The following is an 18670-nucleotide window of genomic DNA, read 5'->3' as shown; positions in this document are numbered from 1 at the left end:
AAATGAGTGGTATTTCCTACCTGTGGGACAGGGTTTCTCTGACAGCTGTGGCTTTTACACAGGTATAGAAAATTGGGACCCATTCTACAGAGATCCCAAAGGCTGAGAATTCCCATCCTCTCACTGTAACCAAGCCTTTTAATGTAATGCCTCTTGAAATGTACAATGTCCATTTAAAAATCACACCTTCCATGAATACATTGAGTAATTACATGCCACTTAAAAATACAATGTAAACAGTCCTCCAACAAAGGCTTCTGTGCAGTCTTGGGGAGACAGAAGGAGTACAAGGAGGAAAGACCAGCACTTCCCCTCAGCACCATTGTTGATATTCCTGAGTTTAAGCCCGGCTATTCTTGTTCATTTGCATACTGGGAGCCCCTTTAATCAAGAGGTCTTCCTTTTCAGTTATCAGAGGATGCCACCAAGGGGCTGTTGGGTTTTTAGTTTCTCTGCTCATCTGCCAAAATATTTCTCCCCCACTTAATCTGGAAATATTTGAGAGATGTTCCCATCTCAAATTTGCCTCTTAGAGCAGTTGCTAAGACTGCATTGTTCATAATCACCCATTGCAGCAGTTGCTATGACAGCAGTTTTGGTGCACTTTCTGGCCTCAGCTAGAAATCTGTGGTTTCATCCTTTAAATGAACACGAAGCTTTAACTTGGTGAGCAGGAATGTCACAAGTAAGTAACCTGATTGGTTTTGTCTCAAGTTGAATCACCTCCACAGTTCTGGTGAACTTTAGATCACTAACTGGAGCCTGCCCCCTTGTGGTAGAAATTTTTGAGCATCTCATGTCGTACCGCATTCTATTTACCCTCACTTCCTGGAAGTATTTTCCTGGAAGGTACTTCACAAGCTACTGTTTGGCTTCCAGAATGAACAAGGTTCATATACTGAAGAGTCCAGAGGAAAAGCTTTCTTACCTCTCTGTCTGTCTAAAGCCTCCCCCGAAATAAGCTGGTATCAAATGCTTCAGTGCAGTAGGTTGTACTAAACCTGTAACAGCACAGGGTGTCTGCCGCAGAGGAGAATCAACACTGAGACTGGCTGGATTTCCCTTTAGCCTTTACCTTTGACTGGTCCTCGAGTGTTCTTGGGAATGTAGTTCCTTGGAGCCATCAGGTGCCAAGTGGAATTCACAGTGGCTTCTGCTCCTAGCAGAAATCTGATTCAGTTTAAATGGTACACAGATCCTACAGCAATACACCCTATTTAACAGAAAACTCTCCTTTAGGCAAACCAGGAATAAAAAGTAACCTGCTCAGTTTGTTGGTAGCAGCTGCAGGCTGAAGAAGCAAGGGGTGGTGGTCCCCCAAGGTTTTCACAAAGCAATCAGATCCCTTAGTTCGTCCCACCATGGGAGCCACCCTGCTTTATGAATCTCAGATGCCCATGCTGCATGGGTGGTAACCTAGTTCTGGAGTGTGCTAGGTCAAGTCTTTTGCGTTCTCATCACACAGCACCATTTTCCTGTCTGGGTTTCTGTACAACAGTCCGAGGGGTGTTGAGAGATGGGGCCAGTGTGCATAAGAATCCTGCCAGAAGTGTCAGCCCCAGGCCGCCCCATGCACAGAACATGGACCAACCATAGCCATGGCTGATGTCCTCTGGTAGCCCATAGACGTAGCGAGGGTAACGAGATAGCTCAAAGTTTATCCCAGCCACACATGTGCAAAGGGAAATGATGCAGCAGGTCCCTGCAGAGAAGAAAGAGAAGTTTGACTAACACAAATACCTCACCCTTCTCCGCATAAGGCAGGATCAAATTACTAGTTTTTACATTTGTACACAGGAAAAAAATGAACATTAAACTCTTGCATCACACTATTATTGCTCACTACATTGCAAACTCACCTAAGTTCACATAATCATTTCTCTTTCTCACTCTTCATTCTCAGTAAACTAAACATTTAAAACTCTTACCTGTGCTTTTTCTTCCCCATCAGCTGCTTTTCCTCGAATGTTAAGGAGTGCACACTTATCTTTTCACATTGTATAAGAGGACCTTAAAATCGGCACAATATTTTTGGCCTCATCTAATACCTTTAGAGTATACTTCCTACATCTCTTTTCAAGGCTTCCAAGTAAAGAGATGGCACATTATCTGATGTGATTGTACTGCGTTCATACAATGGCACCAGAAGCGGCGGTTTTGTAAAAAGAAGAAGAACTGGGTGCTGTTTTAACGTGATAATCAAATGCTCCAGTCCAAATGCTGGAAATGACTCATTGAGGTACTTCTTATTATAGAAGAGTACACACAGTGCTGTAATTCTGTCCTTTTCATAGACATCGCTCCCCTGAAATTAGCAGACTCAAATGGCCTTACGAATGTAAGACCATTACATTCAAGTATCAATCAATTAATATTGATACTCGACCTTCCTTCCAGCAACTGGCACCATATAGTGATGCTTGCAGCTGTCCAAAACTACTACCCAGTAACTCCAGATGTCAAAGTAATGGATACCATAGACATCTATTGACTCAGCCTCGCACATTTCTAAAACCAAGGATTACAATATAAGGGTGGGGGTTATTGCCATTGGTCTGTAATTTCAGAAAAGTGCTAGATACACTTAAGTGCATTAATGCTGGTTTTAAATTTCCAAAAACTGTGCTCTTGATTCACTGCTTTGCCCGGGATGATTTTCTTGGAATCGGAAATACATACATTCTGCACATGATGCTTCCCAGAATAAAGAACTCGCCCAAACACTGGGCTGGACACACATGACCAGTCACAGTGCTTTGTAGTCACGGTGATTGCAAAAATGGCTGCAGATGGTCTGTATGTTCACACTAACGTTTTGCCATAGGATCCCATCAGCAGGGGCCTTGCTGAGGAAAACAGTATGCAGTTTACATGCATCTGTTCCCTCCATCTGGGAATGAGAGCTGCTAATTTTTCTACAGGCTGCTATAACTGCTTTTAAACATCTGTTTGATTTGCAACAGTTAGTGGCTTCATTTTTTCTACTGAAGTTTTCACATAGAGGCTAGATGCTCATGTGAAGCAGTGGATTTCCTGGATCAGTTGCATACTGGACTACCTGAAGTCCTTGCAACCCTTAGAATTTCATTCTGTGGAAAGATTTACCTGCTGATTCCTGTGGAGTGAGCTGCTGCTTAAGACACAGCTACAGGGGCACCATTGAAAAGTTGGCAAACATTTTTTAAATTTTAATTGTCAAGGTGTGCTGCAGCAGGAACAATTCTAATATTGTAAACACCATCTAGTTTAACACCCCACTGGTGCAGGAAATCCACTTCTACCATATCCCCCGATAGGGGGCATTCCAGCTGCTGCCTAAAAATATCTTTAGAGGGAAAAAAATCACCTGCTAATTGTGGAAGACCATCAAACTGCTTTTAAAAACCTACATGGAGAGTACAGGCCTCTCTCTAGCAATGGGACCATGCTGGTTACTCTTTTCACACCCCCGTGAAGCCACTAGTGAATAGAGATGTATTGCTGATGAAATAGCTGGCTAAGCATCATCTGGCAAAGCAACATTTTCATTTCTATTGTTTCATTTATTTATTTGTGTCACTTGAACATTTCACCCGTCACTTCAAACTGTGGTTGGTTCAAAGAACCAAAGTTACCAGTTCTGCACTGTTCCTGTCTTATGAATCCACCTGTACCACCAACTCTTTGTTTCATTCCCTATAGCACACAATAGCAAGAACATTTGTTCAAAATTGCATGTCTCTTGGATTAAAAAGAAGAACTCTCACCTCCCATAAGGAAGAGCAGTCCAGCTACATACTGCATGAGCTCATGCTGTTTACAGCAGCCCAGCATGCCAATGATCCAGCCGAACAGGATGATGGAAACTGCCATGCCAATGAAACCGGCCGTCATTCTGCGCAGATCTGAGGAAGGGTGGCGGTTTTGGTGTAGGGAAGTAAGAAGATGGAGAAAGGGGGGAGGGAGAGAAAATCCATGAAGAGTAATTTGGAGGCTCTACAAGAAAGTGAAAAGATGAGACAGAGCCTTGCATTTGGACCAGTGAATATGATGGCTCCCCCTTTGTGAAATCATGTGCAGCATTTATGAAGGCCAAGTTATGGCACTTTCTAAAAAGTGACCTTCTGTCCATTCATGGCTGGATCAAAGTCAATAAGATAATAAAAGTTGTCCTGATTCTGGAAATCTGCCATGCTGGGTGTGTACTGCAACACATTTACACCAAAACTTGCCTCTGCCACCCAGAGGATCACTTGTAGCTCTCTGCTAGAAAGCACTTGAATGGGCAGTCTCTATCCAGTCCTATCAGGCTATCTTGTACTCAGAAGCATGACTTCTGACTACTTCATTTATTCTTTATTTAATTAAAATATTTGCATACTGTTCCACATCCAAGTGGATTTCTGAGTGGTGAACAGCAGATAATTAAAGCAAGCAAAATGATAAAAAGACAACAAAACATTTAAAAACAAGGTAACATCAAGACTGTGGCTGGTCAGCAAAAAAGGCTTCCTGGCACATGGTTGTCCTTAGCAGGTATTGAGTGTTGCTCCCTGAGTGACCTCCTGAGGCAGGAAATCCCATAGAAATGGGGCCTTCACACTGCAGCCTCTTCTGGTGGCCTCCAGCTGTGGACAGTTCTGTGGATCCACCAGGGGAAGATCCTCCAATGACCACAGAAGCCAGGCAGGTTGGTGGGAGAGAAGGAGCTGTCTCAGGTATCCTGTCCCAACTTTTTCAGGGTGCTTTAATACTAGCGCTACACCTTTACCCTGGCCTGGAAGGGACCAGGTGGCCAGTGCAGTTCCTTCAGTGCAGGGGTGACCTGCTGAGAAGAGGCTCGGCAACAGCCAAGCTGCTGTGTTCTGACCGAGTTCCAGCTTCTGGGCCAGCCTTAAGGGCAGCCTGACATGAGACGTATGGCAATAATCCCATCATGAGGTTACCCATCCCCTGTATTATCGTGGCAAAGCCATCCCTGTGCAGGAGAGGCCAGTGCTGGTGACCAGAGATGCTAAAGGCTCTCCAGGGTGATGGCACTTAACTCCAGATCTCCCGGCAGCTCCATATAGACGTTAGAGTACTCTGGGGATGAATTGTTCCAAGGTTACTCTCTGAAATCAACCCAGCAGGTACAACAGAACCACTCTAGTGCTTCCAATTCCTTGCTCATGGGACCAGTCCATGCGGATCGCACGGTCATTGGCATCAAAAGCCAATGAGAGGAGGGGGAGAATTAGCAGATTTGAACTCACCCTGACTCTCTCCCACTAAAGGTCATCCCTCAGGGTGATCAGGTTGAATCTGTTCCATAAACAAGTCAAAACCCAGATAAAAATGGAACTGGATAATCAGTATCCACCAAGAGTGCCCTCAGTTGCTCTCCTGCAGTCTTCTCAAGTTCCTGGAAGGGGGCCATCTGCAACTGAGTGGTAGTTCTCGAAATACATGGAGTCTGCTGTGAGGGGTTTTTTTTTTTTTTTTTTTTTTAGGAGTGGTCACACTGCTGCTTCCATAAGTACAACAGAAACCACCCCTTCAGGCGAAGATGTGTTTGACCTCTCTCTGTCTCCACCAGACTAAGCCCTGGTTTCAGCCAACTTGTATCAGCCCGGAAGGAAAAGGGCCGAGAGAGCACGCCACAGCTGCAAGTACCTTGTCCGCATCATCGAGCTGCAGTCATTGAAACTGATCTCGAAAAATTGGGTAGATGGCAGTATCAGACACCTTGACTGATGCTGCATAACAGCATCAAGTTCACTGTGGAGGTAACTGATTTTGTCCTTAAAGTTCAATGCAAAGAGGCCACAGTGGGATGGGAGTCCTGCATTTTCGGGGCAGCATCAACAGCCCCCAGACCACCTGGAAGAGCTTCTCTGGACAGCTACTCGAGAATGCAACAAAGACAACCAAGTAATGCAAGATAATAGGTCCAATTATGCATGCTAGAGGGAGTTTGGTCATCTTTGCTTTGAGTCTTACACTTCTGGTTCTTTAGCTGACATCCAGCCTGTCTCCCTGGCTGCAGCTCCCCACACTGCAGAGGGTACTCAGATGTAAATGAAGTTATGGCCCTCTTCACCTTGCTGTTACACGGTGGGACTAAAGACTTAGCTGGATGACCAGCTCTGTCTAGGGGCATCCCCAAGAGCACTTGGATATTCATTGGATTCAGTCAATCTCCTGGGGAGACCATCTAAATGGGTCCTGCCATCCCTGGAGGAGGAAAGCAATGCAGTGAGTTCAAACTTCACCACGAGATGGTCTAACCATGACAACAGTGCTTCTTAGGACCCCCAGTGTCAGGCTACGAGTTTCAGCGCTTAGAGCAGTGACCAGGTGAAGGGTATGCCTCACTTCAAATGCTGGGTCAGTGACAAAGCAAGACAGTGCTATGAACATCACGGAGCAATGAAATTCTGAGCTGGAACTCCAGGGACAGTCTCAGCATGGCAATTGAAGCCACTCAGGGCCACCGTCCTGGATTCTTCCCACACTACACTTGAGACCCAGCTTGGCCGGGGAGGATGCTGGGCAGCAGGATGAGGTGGAGAATACCAGCAATATGCCCAGTCTGTCACTACAGCCCTAGAATAGGTGCTCCTCCCCAGGCCTGCTCCAAGCTGGAGTGGTTTCCTAGTGATAAAGATGGAAGTTATGTGAATCAGAGCATCCCCTTTTTCTGCAGGCCTCTAGCAGACACGCACTGCAGAGAGTACCCTTCTAATCCATGGACGATGGATGCTATGTTGTTATGCTGGCATAGGTACAACCTGGACTGCCTCTTTCCAAGTGTTCTGGAGGAGTGTAGCAGGAGTTAGACAGACCATGAAGCTGAGAAGAGATGGGGAAAGGATTAGATGTTCTTCACTTGCTTCTTGGCTTCAAAATGGCCTGGTAAATGGAAAGCTAATGCATCACAAAGAAGGCCACACTTGATGTGATAGCTTTCATGTGCATTTTTCCTTCTTTGGCATTCAGAAAGGCTATATGTGTCATTCCACTGAATGGTCAGTCTGCTGAAAATTAAAACAAGAATGATCAGGAAGGGGTTGGGATACTTACGGAGAGCGTGCCATTCATCCTGGCGGATGGTGTTGGTAACATTCACAGGCAAGTTGCGTGGCAGGGAAGAGGAGGTGTAGTGATACTTCACAGCTGTGCAACGCTGAATGACCCCTGAAAGGGACAAACAGGGAATATTCAGACGCCAACACTGTGTCTGAGGCTAGCGGTTGTATTCCCTCTACTGCCCACTAGCCTGTGTTAAACCCACTCTTCATCTCTAGTGCGGCGGCTAAGGGTACAATCCCATGAACATTTAGTTGTGTGCCTTGCTAGCTGGGTCATTCATAGGATTGCACCCTAACAGCCTGAGCTACAATTCAGGAAGTCATTGAATTTCACCTCCTGGATTGGTCTACAAGGCTTCATGTAACCTACAGATTTTCTGCCCCAGTCTTATGCCTACAGTATAAGAAGAATAATATGTGAGTTGTGTTATTGCGTTGTTGCAAAATTATAAGGAGATCAAATACATGAAGAACCTTTAATATTCAGAACTGCTACATAAGCATTAAATGATTTATTACTGATAATATAATTGTATCACACAAACAGTGACACTTGGCAGGCTGGCACGATCCTGGTTACACTGGACACTAATCCTAGGTGATCTGGAAGGGATGGTTTAACTTGGTGTCCTGCAGCAGCAGGAGGTTGGACTCAATGGCCTTTTCACCCCTTCCCACTCTATTCTATGATTCTATGAAGATACATGAATGTTTGGACCCACCAATTTTCAGCACCAAAAGGGTTAAATTTATCCTTTTCATGACATTTGCTACCGCTCCATAGAGCTAAAAGGTTCACACACAGCTTCAGTGGCAGCTCCATCGTGCTGAAAGTACCAATGGGGCAGGGGAGTAATTATTATCTCTTGCCAATGCCTCTGAATTCAACACCATTGAGGTGGGCAGCAGGCCCACAGGTTGCCCACCCTGATATAAACCTCAAAGCAAAATCCGATTCAAAACAAGTGCTTTTCAGATGAAAGAGCTGAGCGTGCCATCTCATTTCCTCTTTTGGGCAGGTGGCCGAACCATCAGAAATCCAAGGCACAAGACTGCAGTTCATGGAGAGCTGCACAAGAGCCTATCTCCAGTGGATGAGCTGCCTTCCTAAGACAGCCTTCTTCAACATGGTGCCTCCAGATGTTGTGGACTGCAACTCTCAGAACTCCTGACCATACTGGCTACAGTCAATGGGAGCGGAAGACCAAAACAACTAGAGAATGTCACATTGATGGGAGGGAATCTGAACGTACAGGAATACTGAACCAAAAAGGCCAGAAGAAGTGACTGAGAAAGGAAATCTGCTTCCTTTTATCAACCTGATTAGCAAATTAATCTATATCCACACACAGATAACTGTCCCTGCTAACAAAGATTGCACGACTGTGTTTTGGAAGAAGGCAATCTAAAGACATGCTAGTTGGGCAGCCTGGAAGCTTTCCAACCTGGAGTAAACATTAACCCAGGAAGACACTGCGACCACAGTCCAACACAGAGGTGTGCATAGACTGCTTGCTTTACTGGGCTTACACACACATAACTCGTTACTGGATGGTGGCCCTGTGATTTGACTGGAATTAACCTTTAACAAAGCTTCAAATACAGGAGAATGCACTGAAAGCAGCACTTAGTGGGTGAGCTACAGAGTTTGTTTTAAATCCTGGTGACATCATGTCAGTAGAAAGCCTTTGACTAGGAGGGAGGAGGGAGTCAGAGAGAAGAAAAATAACATAATGTAGGAAGATTCCAATTAATAAAATGAAATAAATGAACTATCTTTTAAGGGATAAAATCAACACAAAAATGCAGAAGCTAGATGATAATGGATTAAGTGCAGGAAAGTAGCTGATCATTTTGAGCTGTATTCTGTAAGCAGAAGCCAAAGCTACTGCATATCCTGGCAACAGAGCTAGAAACAAACAGCATCAACATTATTGCAGTTAGGGTGCTCATACAATGCCATCCGTGTAGGTTTCATAGGTCCCTACCCCAAGGCTTTACAATCTAAAAGTAGATACTTCAGGCAGTATCCAATGGAGAACACCCAAGAGTACCCAACCCCACTGATTCGCTTCTTCAAGTGATGTCCCCCATGAAAACAGAATCATAGACTACTAGAACTGAAAGGGGCCAGAGGTCCATCGGACTGCTCAGTGCAGGACTCCAAGTTAAACCAGCCTCTCGGATGGCTGTACAGCTGCATCTTGAATGCCTCTGAATGTGGGAGAGCCCAAACCAGCCTAGGGGATTGGTTCCATCATCATACCGCTCTAAACAAGAAGGCATTTTTCCTGATATCTAGCTGGAATCTGGCTTCCTGTAACTTGAGCCTTTTATTCCATGACTTGCACTCTGGGATGATTGAGAAGAGAAGAGATTATGTTTATTTATTTTTATTTCATTTATTTATTTGGGTATTTTTACCCCGTCCAATACATTGTGAGTCTCTGGACAGCTTACAAGTCAAAATCCAATAAATACATATAAACCCAAATAATACGAAATAAGCCATGACCGAGCATAAAACATAGTTAAAATATTAAACATTAAAATCACAGAAAAATAAAAAAGGTGTTCTTCCTCTTCCTTTCAAGTACTTGCACAGTGCTATCATATCTCCCCTCAGTCTTTTCTTCTTAAGGCTAAACATGCCCCTTTCAATCTCTCCTCATAGAGTTTTGTTTCCAGACCTTGGCTCACCCTTGTTGTCCTCCTCTGATCCCTTCCTGGCTTGTCTGCATCTTACTTAAACTGTGGTACCCAGAACTGGACACAGAACTCCAGATGAGGTCTAACCTGTGCCAAGTAAAGGGGAACTAGTAATGCCCAGGACTTGGAAGTGATACTTCTATTAATGCAGCCTAAAATAGCATTTGCCCCTTTTGTAGCCACATCACATCGTTGACACATATTCTCATACTTGTGATCTACAGCAGTTCCTAGATCGCTCTCACATGCAGTATTGTGGAGCCAAGTATTCCCCATCTTGGAACAATGCATTTAGTTTCTTTTTCCTAGGTGCAAAGTTTGGCATTTGTCCCTAATGAATTTCATTTTGTTGTTCTCAGGCCAGTGCTTCAACCTATCAAGATCTCCTTGAATGTTCTTTCTGTCTTTTTCTTTCTTCATTCATTCATTTCAAGCTTTTATAGACCATCAGAAAAGCCACACGACTCTCTGGCCACTTCACAGCATGCTGTGAACTGTCCAGAGCTTTTCTCCCACTCAGTTTTGTGTCATCTGCAAATCTACCAGATCGTTGCTGAACTTCCTCATCCAAATCATTAATCAAAATGTTGAAGAGCACTGGGCCCAGGACTGAACCCTACAGTAGCCCACTTGAGAGGAGATGTGATATGACAGTCCCAGAGCTGGAGCAGTGTCAGAACCTTTCAGAGGGCATATCGGGGGGGCTTTGGAGCTGGCAAGGTTAGCATCACCCTTGGTGGGTCCTCAGCTTGCCCAGATTCCTTTTATACAATCCACAGGACACCTGCACTGCCCAGGGACTAGTCTTCAAATGTCCATAGTCCGTATTGCAGCCAGTTTTGTGCCCTTGGCTTGTGGGTCTATTTGCAAACATTGCCTGTATTAAATGTTCTTTGCCAAGGTACTTAGCAGCTGTGCTTGATATTAACATGGCTCCATGACTGTGCCATATGTTGGTGTTCTTGAAATGGGCTGAAACTTCCTACAGAATGCTGTATACTCACCTTTATTGGAGCCAGCCTACTTTGTCATGGTATTATTTATTTATTTAGAATATTTATATGCCATCTTTTGCAATAGCCTCAGGACAGTTTACAAAGATAAAATACAAATATCACCAAACATAAATAAATTATCAACCCACTCTGGCTGTGGTTAAAATATAATGGTAAAAATACAATATTAAAACTTATTAAAAGGTTGATCAAATAAAAAGGTCTTAACCTGGCACTGAAAAACATATAATGACGGCGCCAGGCGGACCTCTCTGGGGAGCGCATTCCATAGACAGGGCGTCAGCACAGAGAAGGCCCTCCTCCGGGTACTCACCCTCCTAATATCTTTGACCGAGGGTTCCCGGAGGAGGGCATCTGCTGCCGATCTCAGGGGGCAGGAGGGCAAATAGGGAAGAAGGGGTTCCTTTAGGTATCCAGGTCCCAAGCCATTTAGTGCTTTATAGGTAATAACCAGCACCTTGAATTGAGCCCGGACTTCGATAGGAAGCCAGTGGAGCTGACGGAGAACTGGGGTAACACCCAGTCCCCGTCAGCATCCTGGCAGCTCTGTTTTGCACCATCTGAAGTATCCAGACTGTCTTCAAGGGCAGCCCCACGTCAAGCACGTTGCAGAAATCCAACTGGGAAGTAACCAATGCGTGTGTCACCATCGCTAGGCAATCTTCCTAGATTGCCTAGACAGTACCTCTAGACAGCACCCCTTGATTGTTCCAGGTAATGCTGCAGTGGAGCCAGGGCTCACAAAGATGTGGCGCAGCATCTTTCAAGTAGCAAGCATTGTTGTGCTTGCTGCTTGAGTGGGGTCAGCCCCACTTCCCAGAGCTTCTCATTCCCTCTGAGCTTAGCTGCAGTCCTAAGAGTAGCTGGGGGTGGGGAAGATCACTTTTTCCTGACAACAGTGAAGACCCATTAGCTTAACAAGTGATCTCCTCCTCCTGGAGATGAAAACTACTAGGATAGGTTTTTCCTACGGATCAGAACAGATGCCTGCATTTTTGGACATGCACCTATGAACATCAAAATGTACTACTGCACCCCTGGCTACAGGTAAAGGAACTCCTTTGGGAAAGGTGTGTGATTCAACTAGAACCAGTCAGAAGTCCTATGTTCCCAACTCTGGTTTGTGAGTCAATGATATTTTGCAGTGAAGATAACAGTTTTCTAATTTGAGCGGCACAAAGCAACAGCTGCCTTCTATATACAGCTTTTGGACACATGTCAAGAATACCAGATACATTTGTTAGCATCTCATCCTGGCAGGTGGCCCACCAGAGACAGTGTTTTGCCTAAGTAGCAGGAGAAGTGTCCTGAAATTGGCCAGCTGCTGGATGTGGAGTACTCGAGGGAAAATAGCCACTTCCACTATCAGTCAGGTTTATCTTCCAAAACTGACCATTGCCCTGGGTCCACTGCAAGGAAAATAATGCTTTGAGCCAAAAGAACAAGAGCCACCCATGACTACTCAAGCAAAAAGTCCAGCCTGGCCTGAAGCACACTTCCAACTCCCCACCTTGTTCTGGCCTTGAAAGACTGGTCTCTCTCCTCTTCCTTTCTGTTCCACTCCCCTTCCTTTGTGTGCCTTGTCACTTCAGTTTGTGAGCCTGATGGCAGATGGCCTGTCTCTCCTTTTGATTGATGAGAGCCATTTTGGGACACTATACTTGCCCGAGAAGCAGGATTAAAAAAGCATCAAATAAATAAATAAATAGACCTAAAGACACATAATATGGCAACTGTTCAGCGTATTGGTTTGACACTAAAAAAAAAAAAAAGGAGCAGATGGTGGCCCTGGAAATTGGAGCCACATTTTCCTTCAAGACAAGCTACACCATGAGAGAGAAGCCGAGAGAACATCCCTGCCTTCTCATACAAATTGTCCTGTCTGGCTCCTATATGGAGTGGTAGGGCTGCCAACAGCTAAAGTAACCTTGCCTCTGTATCATCAGGCATTGACCTTAAACACTTAGGTACACTGTCCTTTAGGGCTGTGCAGCCCACCTGACCAGTGGGCAGGTGGAAGAAAGCATTCTTATGGAACATATATTTCTGTCCTGCCTGTTTCCCTCTTGCAAGGAACCCAAGGTGGCTTACAGAGTCTATCCTCTCCACTTTATTCTGACAACATTTCTGTGAGGGAGGTTAGGCTGAGAGGCTGTGACTGGCCCAAAGCCGCCCCATGAGCTTCATGGCCAAATGGGGGCTGAACTGGGGTTTCCTGAGTTCTAGCCCGACACTCTACTTCACATTCATTCTCTGTGTCAAACAGCTGATGATCAATACCATTATATCTAAGATTACTTGCTTCACCCAAGCAGAGAGTTGTGGTTATTCTCCTGTAGATGATGACAGAGTGAGAAGTGACTGTAAACCCCAGGGATATGGGAAGGCAGAGATCCTGGGAGATGCAGCTAACCCCACACCCACCCTAGTTTGCGGAACCGCATACTTGTGAAGGGTCCTTTCCGCCTCAGGGTCCTGTTGGGCCTTCTTGCCACCATGCAATGCTAAGGGTCCTTGGACGGCGGGCACTTCACGGGGGGGGGGATGAACGCGGAGCCCAGCTTGCGAAAGCAACGGGTGGGAATGGCTCTCCGCCACCCGCCACCCCAACGAGCTCCACGGCTCGGCAAAAGCGCGCATCGCCGCGGGCACCTCCGTCACAGCCTGGGCGAAGGCGGAAGCGCGGCAGGTTTCAGCACCCTGGACAGCAGCGGCTTGCTGGAGGGGCCCCCAGCCCCGCGCAGCCAGTGCGCCCGCTCGCTCCCTCCCTCCCTGCGCACCTTTCTGGATGAGCTCCTCGCTCTCCGGCTCGAAGCCCGCGCGGTGGCAGCGCCGCCAGAGGCCGGAGACGGTGGAGTTGAAGCGGCGGCCGCAGGGAGACTCCAGGTACAGGGCGGCGGCGGCGGCGAGCGTGGCCGGCGGCGGAGCGCGGCCGGGCAGCAGGGCCCGCGGCGGGCGGGCGCGGAGGGGCAGGTGCGGGCTGGGCGCTGACATGGAGCCCGGAGGGTCGCTGTTGGCGTGGCGCTTGTGCCCGAAGCTCCGGCAGCGCTCGCGGTGCCTCCGCGCGTCCGTCTCGTACCAGGAGTCGGTGCCGATGGCCACGGCCAGCAGAGCCAGAGCGGCGGCGGCCAGCAGCAGCCCCGAGCAGCTCAGCGCCTGAGCCGCGGCCGCCATCTTCCCCGCGCCGCCCGCCACTGCTCCCCCTGCAGCCCGGCCGGGGGGCCGCACCGCCAGCCCAGCGAGCCAGCCGCGCCTGATGCTCGCTCGCTCGCTCGGCGCGGCTCGGCGCGGCGCCGCCTGCCGCGGGAGGAGGCCCGCGGGGCTCCGGGCCGGCGGACGCGGGACCAGCGCCCGGCAGCTGGGCCGGGACTCGCAGCGGCGGCGGCGGCGGCGGCGGCGGCTGAAGGGGAGAGAGAGGCCGCCCCCGCGCCCTCCAGCAGCCCCTCCTCAGCCCGCATGGCCGGAGGCGGCTGCTTGAGCTGGCCCTCTGGCACGAGCCCTGCCTAGTTCCAGCCCTCCGCCTCGGAAAGGCCCGCATTAAGCTCCCGGCATGGGTGTTCCGCATCGGGAGGACTCTGCTTTGGAAAGGCACTGTGGCACAGTGGTGAGAGTGTTAGGCTGGGACTCGGGAGATCCCGCTTCTAGTCCCCAGTCAGGCAAGAAGCTCATTGGGCGACTTTGAGCCAGCCGCAGACTTTCGCCCTCACAGCGTTATTGTGAGGAGAGCATGGAGAGAACGTGGATTGCACTGCCCTGGGTTCCTTGCAGGAAAAAAGGCAGGTTAGCAGCAGCAGCAGCAGCAACAGGAATCCACCCCAGACTGACATTCTAAGCAAACAGCAAACAGCCTTGGTCCCCTCCAGGTGCCTTGGACTACAAACCCCATCAACCCCAGAAAACATGGCCATGATGGGAGTTGCCATCCCACACATTTGCAGGGTAGCAGGTTGAGGATGGCTGAAATCTTACACTTGACCCAACGCCAGTGCTCCGGTGCATTGCTCTAAATGCAGCACTGCCACCATGTGGCGCGAAGCAGTGCTGTGGGAGTCATGGTGAGTTTACCAGGGCAAAAGCACCTGCTGACTTCGAGGGGGGTCTCTACTTGAGGGGTGGCCCTGCACTGCCCTGGTGAGAATTGTTTCCACGGATGGTGGCTCACGAAGCTGCCTTCTATCCAGCCAGCCCACTGGTGCTTCCGGTCTAGTGTTACTTGCTCTGACAGGTGGGCAATAGCCGCTCTTTGTCAATCTCATATAGTGAAGGCTTCCCTAGCCCTGCTAATGGGGATCTTTTACCTGGGCCTGACAAGGGTTGTATGCCAAACAGGTGCTTTCACTCCGCACCATGGCGGGCCCCTCCCCTCCTGATCCTTGCTCATTTATGTATTGCTTTAAAGCATCTCTCTCTGATATAAAAATAGCCCAGGGGAAAGGGCACTGCTATTAGCTGAGCTTCCAATGCTTAAAATGTGTCCAGGAAAACAGGTGTACACTGTATACACATAATTCCTGCAACCTGTTCAGTCCTGGTGCTTGGTGAGCTGCAGAGAGCTCATGATGCCCATTTCTCTGAGCACCACAGTTTCCATGCTTTGGCACACAGATAATTGGGGGGGGGGGCGGCACCTGTGGAACATGAAAAAAAGGAGAAAGGATAATTTTATGAAAGTACATTGTCTACTCTTTGGGAATTAGAAATGTTGTTGCTCATCCTCTGTAGCGGGTGCCCATTCGCAGGGATGCAGAACTGCAGGTCCAGGCACCAAATCAAGACTGCCTGGAGTTCTCTAGAAAGCCATGGCTCTTTCCTTGATCATCAATCATTTGGTGGGTTTCTGGCATTTATGTAGCTTTTCCTCTAATAAAAGATTCAGATTCCTGTCCTAAGGCTATAGGGTAGCAGTAAGAACTTTTCACTGGTACTTGAGGGGATTTCAGCTCCACCCTTTTTGCCTTTAGCCAGGTCTTTTTTTGCCTAAGGCTCACCCACTGTTGGCATGGAACCCCCACGTGCTTCTCCAAAATGGAGTTCAGGCCTCAGGCCAAAAGAAGTTCAGCAGCCCTATTCTTATGCAATTCTTCCCCCATCCCAGATAGGATTGATGTCAAATTATCAGGGTGAGTGGAGCTCTTTCCCTGTTATTTATTTCTGTACCACCCAATAGGTGAAGCTCTCTGGGCAGTTCCCTACAGCACATTTAAAAAAAAAAAGATACATTGTATAAAAATATCAAAGCATCATTAAAAGTTTACAATGCAAAATTTAAATCCACATATTAAACAAGTTAAATGTGTGTGTGTGTGTGTGTGTGTGTGTATGGAGATATATAACTTAAGAGGAGGAGGAGGAGGAGGAGGAAGATTCAGAGCTGTTAGCAGCTAGCAGGTCCCAGAAGCTACCTGAATGCCCTGCAGTAGGGGATGGTCTTTACCTGGTGCTGAAAAGTTATTAATGTTGGCACCAGGTAGAACTCAGTGAGGAGCTTGTTCCATAACTAGGGAGCCACCACTGAAAGGGCCCTTTTCCTTGTTGCCACCAACCAAGCCTCCCTTGGAGGCGGCAAGTGGAGATGGCCCCCAGAGCTAGATTGTAGTGTCCAGGTAAAGAAGGTTGGGAGAGGCATTCCATCAGGTATCATGCTCCCAAGCTTTAGAGGTTAAAACCAGCACCTTGAAAGAATATAGGCAGCCAGTGCAAGAGGGTCAGAATTGGTGTCACATGAACAGATCATCTGAGCCTTATTATTAGTCTGGCTGTTGCATTTTGCACAATTTTGCTGCAATTTGCAGCTTCTGAGCAGTCTTCCAGGGCTGCCCATGTAGAGTGTATTGTGGTAACCTAACTTAGAGATTACCAGAGCACAGGGCACTGATAGCAGGCTGTCTCTGTCTAGATAGGGGCATAGCTGAGCAACCGGCTGAAGCTGGGGAAAGACACACCGAGCCACTGAAGCCACCTGTGCCTCAAGTGACAAAGATGGCTCAAGCAGCACCCTCAAGCTACAAACCTGCTCCTTCAAGGGGAGCACAACCTCATCTAGAACAGGTTGAATTTCTTCCAACTGGTTAGAACAAGTACCCACCAATAGCATCTCAGTTTTTTCTGGATTGAGCTTCAGTATCCATCCGTTACTGCAGCCAGGTGCTGCTTCAGCCCATCCACAGCCTCACCTGCTAAGGATGCAAAGGAGAGATAGAGCTGTGTGTCATCAGCATATTGATGACAACGAACTCCAAAACTCCGGTTTCATGTAGATGTTTCATGTAGATGTTAAACTACATGGGGGACAATACTGACCCCTGAGGAACACCATGCTGGAGATCCAAGAGGCAGAGCAATATCCCCCAGGCACCATCTTCTGGAGCTTGCATCCAAGTTGGAGCAGAACTACTGCAATACTTTGCTCCTCACTCTCAGCTCAGACAGTCGCGCCAGAAGAATACCATGGTTGATGGTACTGAAAGCTGCTGAGAGGTCCAGGAGAACCAACAGGGTCATATTTCCCCTGTCTCTCTCCCAGCGTAGGTCATTACACAGGGCAACCAAAACTACTTCCATGCCAAATCAAGGATTGAATCCTGACTGAAATGGATCCAGATAATTAGTCTCATTCAAGAGTGCTTGGAGCTGCTCAGGAACCTTGTCCACAAAGGGAATGCTAGCCACTGGCCTAAAATGGTTGAGGGCAAGGGGGTCCAGGGCAAGGAGCTGTCTTACTACTGCTTGTTTCAGGTGGCCGGGGAATCACTCCTTGTAAAGAAGCATTTTATTAGCCAGGAGGGGCAAGGAACCTGTATGGGCATGGTTGAACAACCTGTCCAACACCTTGTCAACATCCTCCAGCTGTACGAACGGGAATTCATTCAACATAACTAGATCAGACTGTGCTCTTGATATCTCACCCGATTCCATTGCTATAATATTAGAAGTAACATTGCTGCCCCTAAGATCGGCAGCAGAGGCCCTCCTCTGGGAACCCTCTTTGAAAGAGGTCAGGAGATAGAGTGCTCGGATGAGAGCCTTCTCTGCAGTGCCGCCCCAACTATGGAATGCGCTCCCTAGAGAGGTCCACCTGGCTCTGTCGTTATATGCTTTTTGGTGCCAGGTCAAGATCTTTTTATTTGACCAATATTTTAACATATAGTAATTTTAATTGTGCTAGATTTATTTAATTTATTTTAAATAGGTTAGTTTTATGCTCAGTGTGCAACAGGTAACTTATTTTATTGAGGATTGAAATAATGTTGTAAGCCATCCAGAGATGACAGTGATGGACAGCCTACAAATTTTCTAAATAAATAAATGCACGTCCTGGAGAATATAAGAGAATTTGCCTCAGAAGTGCCTAGCGAATATTTTACAGTGGGCATCAGATGGCATCAAGATGTCCTTGAGCCACCATGTAATATGTCCCAGGCAATCCTGGAGAGCTCTCCTGGGCAGTGAATAGAAGATTGAATGGAGACAGTCAGATATTACTTCTTTGTTGCTCTCACTGCCTCCAAATATATTCAACTGTAAGCCAAAACCAGGACTTGATTATATTCACTAGGCATTCTCCTGAATAATTTCATAACTCTCCGCCCTGAGATATTTCATGGTGCTACTTCAGAGGAGGCACTCAGGCCCAATTGTGTCAACCACCTAAGTCATCTCTGTGTTCCAGTGATCAACCCGGGATTTGACAGGATCACCAGCTGTATCAGCTGGAAAATTCTCCAGAGCTCTCTGGAAAACATCTGGATTTATCAGCATCTCTGGGTGTACCATCTTAAATGATCCCTCACACCTGCACAGGGGAAGTCACTCTTAGTCCAAATCTCAACAGGTGGTGATCTATCTGAGCATGACAAGGGGACCAATTCAAGATCACTATCCCCCTGGACAACT

The 18670-nt window shown here is 47.4% G+C and overlaps 1 protein-coding gene across 1 annotated transcript; it reads right to left on the bottom strand.

Moving 5' to 3' along the window:
* Nucleotides 1-1457: 1457 nt before the first annotated feature.
* LOC123026270 (transmembrane protein 178B-like) lies at nt 1458-13951 on the bottom strand. The gene is made up of 4 exons (XM_044435694.1): nt 13558-13951; nt 7045-7158; nt 3747-3884; nt 1458-1702 (listed from the first exon to the last, which is right to left on the bottom strand). Exons 1-4 carry the CDS (start codon nt 13949-13951, stop codon nt 1458-1460), a joined length of 891 nt encoding a protein of 296 aa, XP_044291629.1.
* Nucleotides 13952-18670: the final 4719 nt, after the last annotated feature.

This window comes from Varanus komodoensis, unplaced genomic scaffold (assembly GCF_004798865.1).
Source record: "Varanus komodoensis strain SLA01 unplaced genomic scaffold, ASM479886v1 scaffold3, whole genome shotgun sequence".
NCBI classification, from domain to species: Eukaryota; Metazoa; Chordata; class Lepidosauria; order Squamata; family Varanidae; genus Varanus; species Varanus komodoensis.
This window is presented reverse-complemented; position numbering and strand designations above follow the sequence as displayed.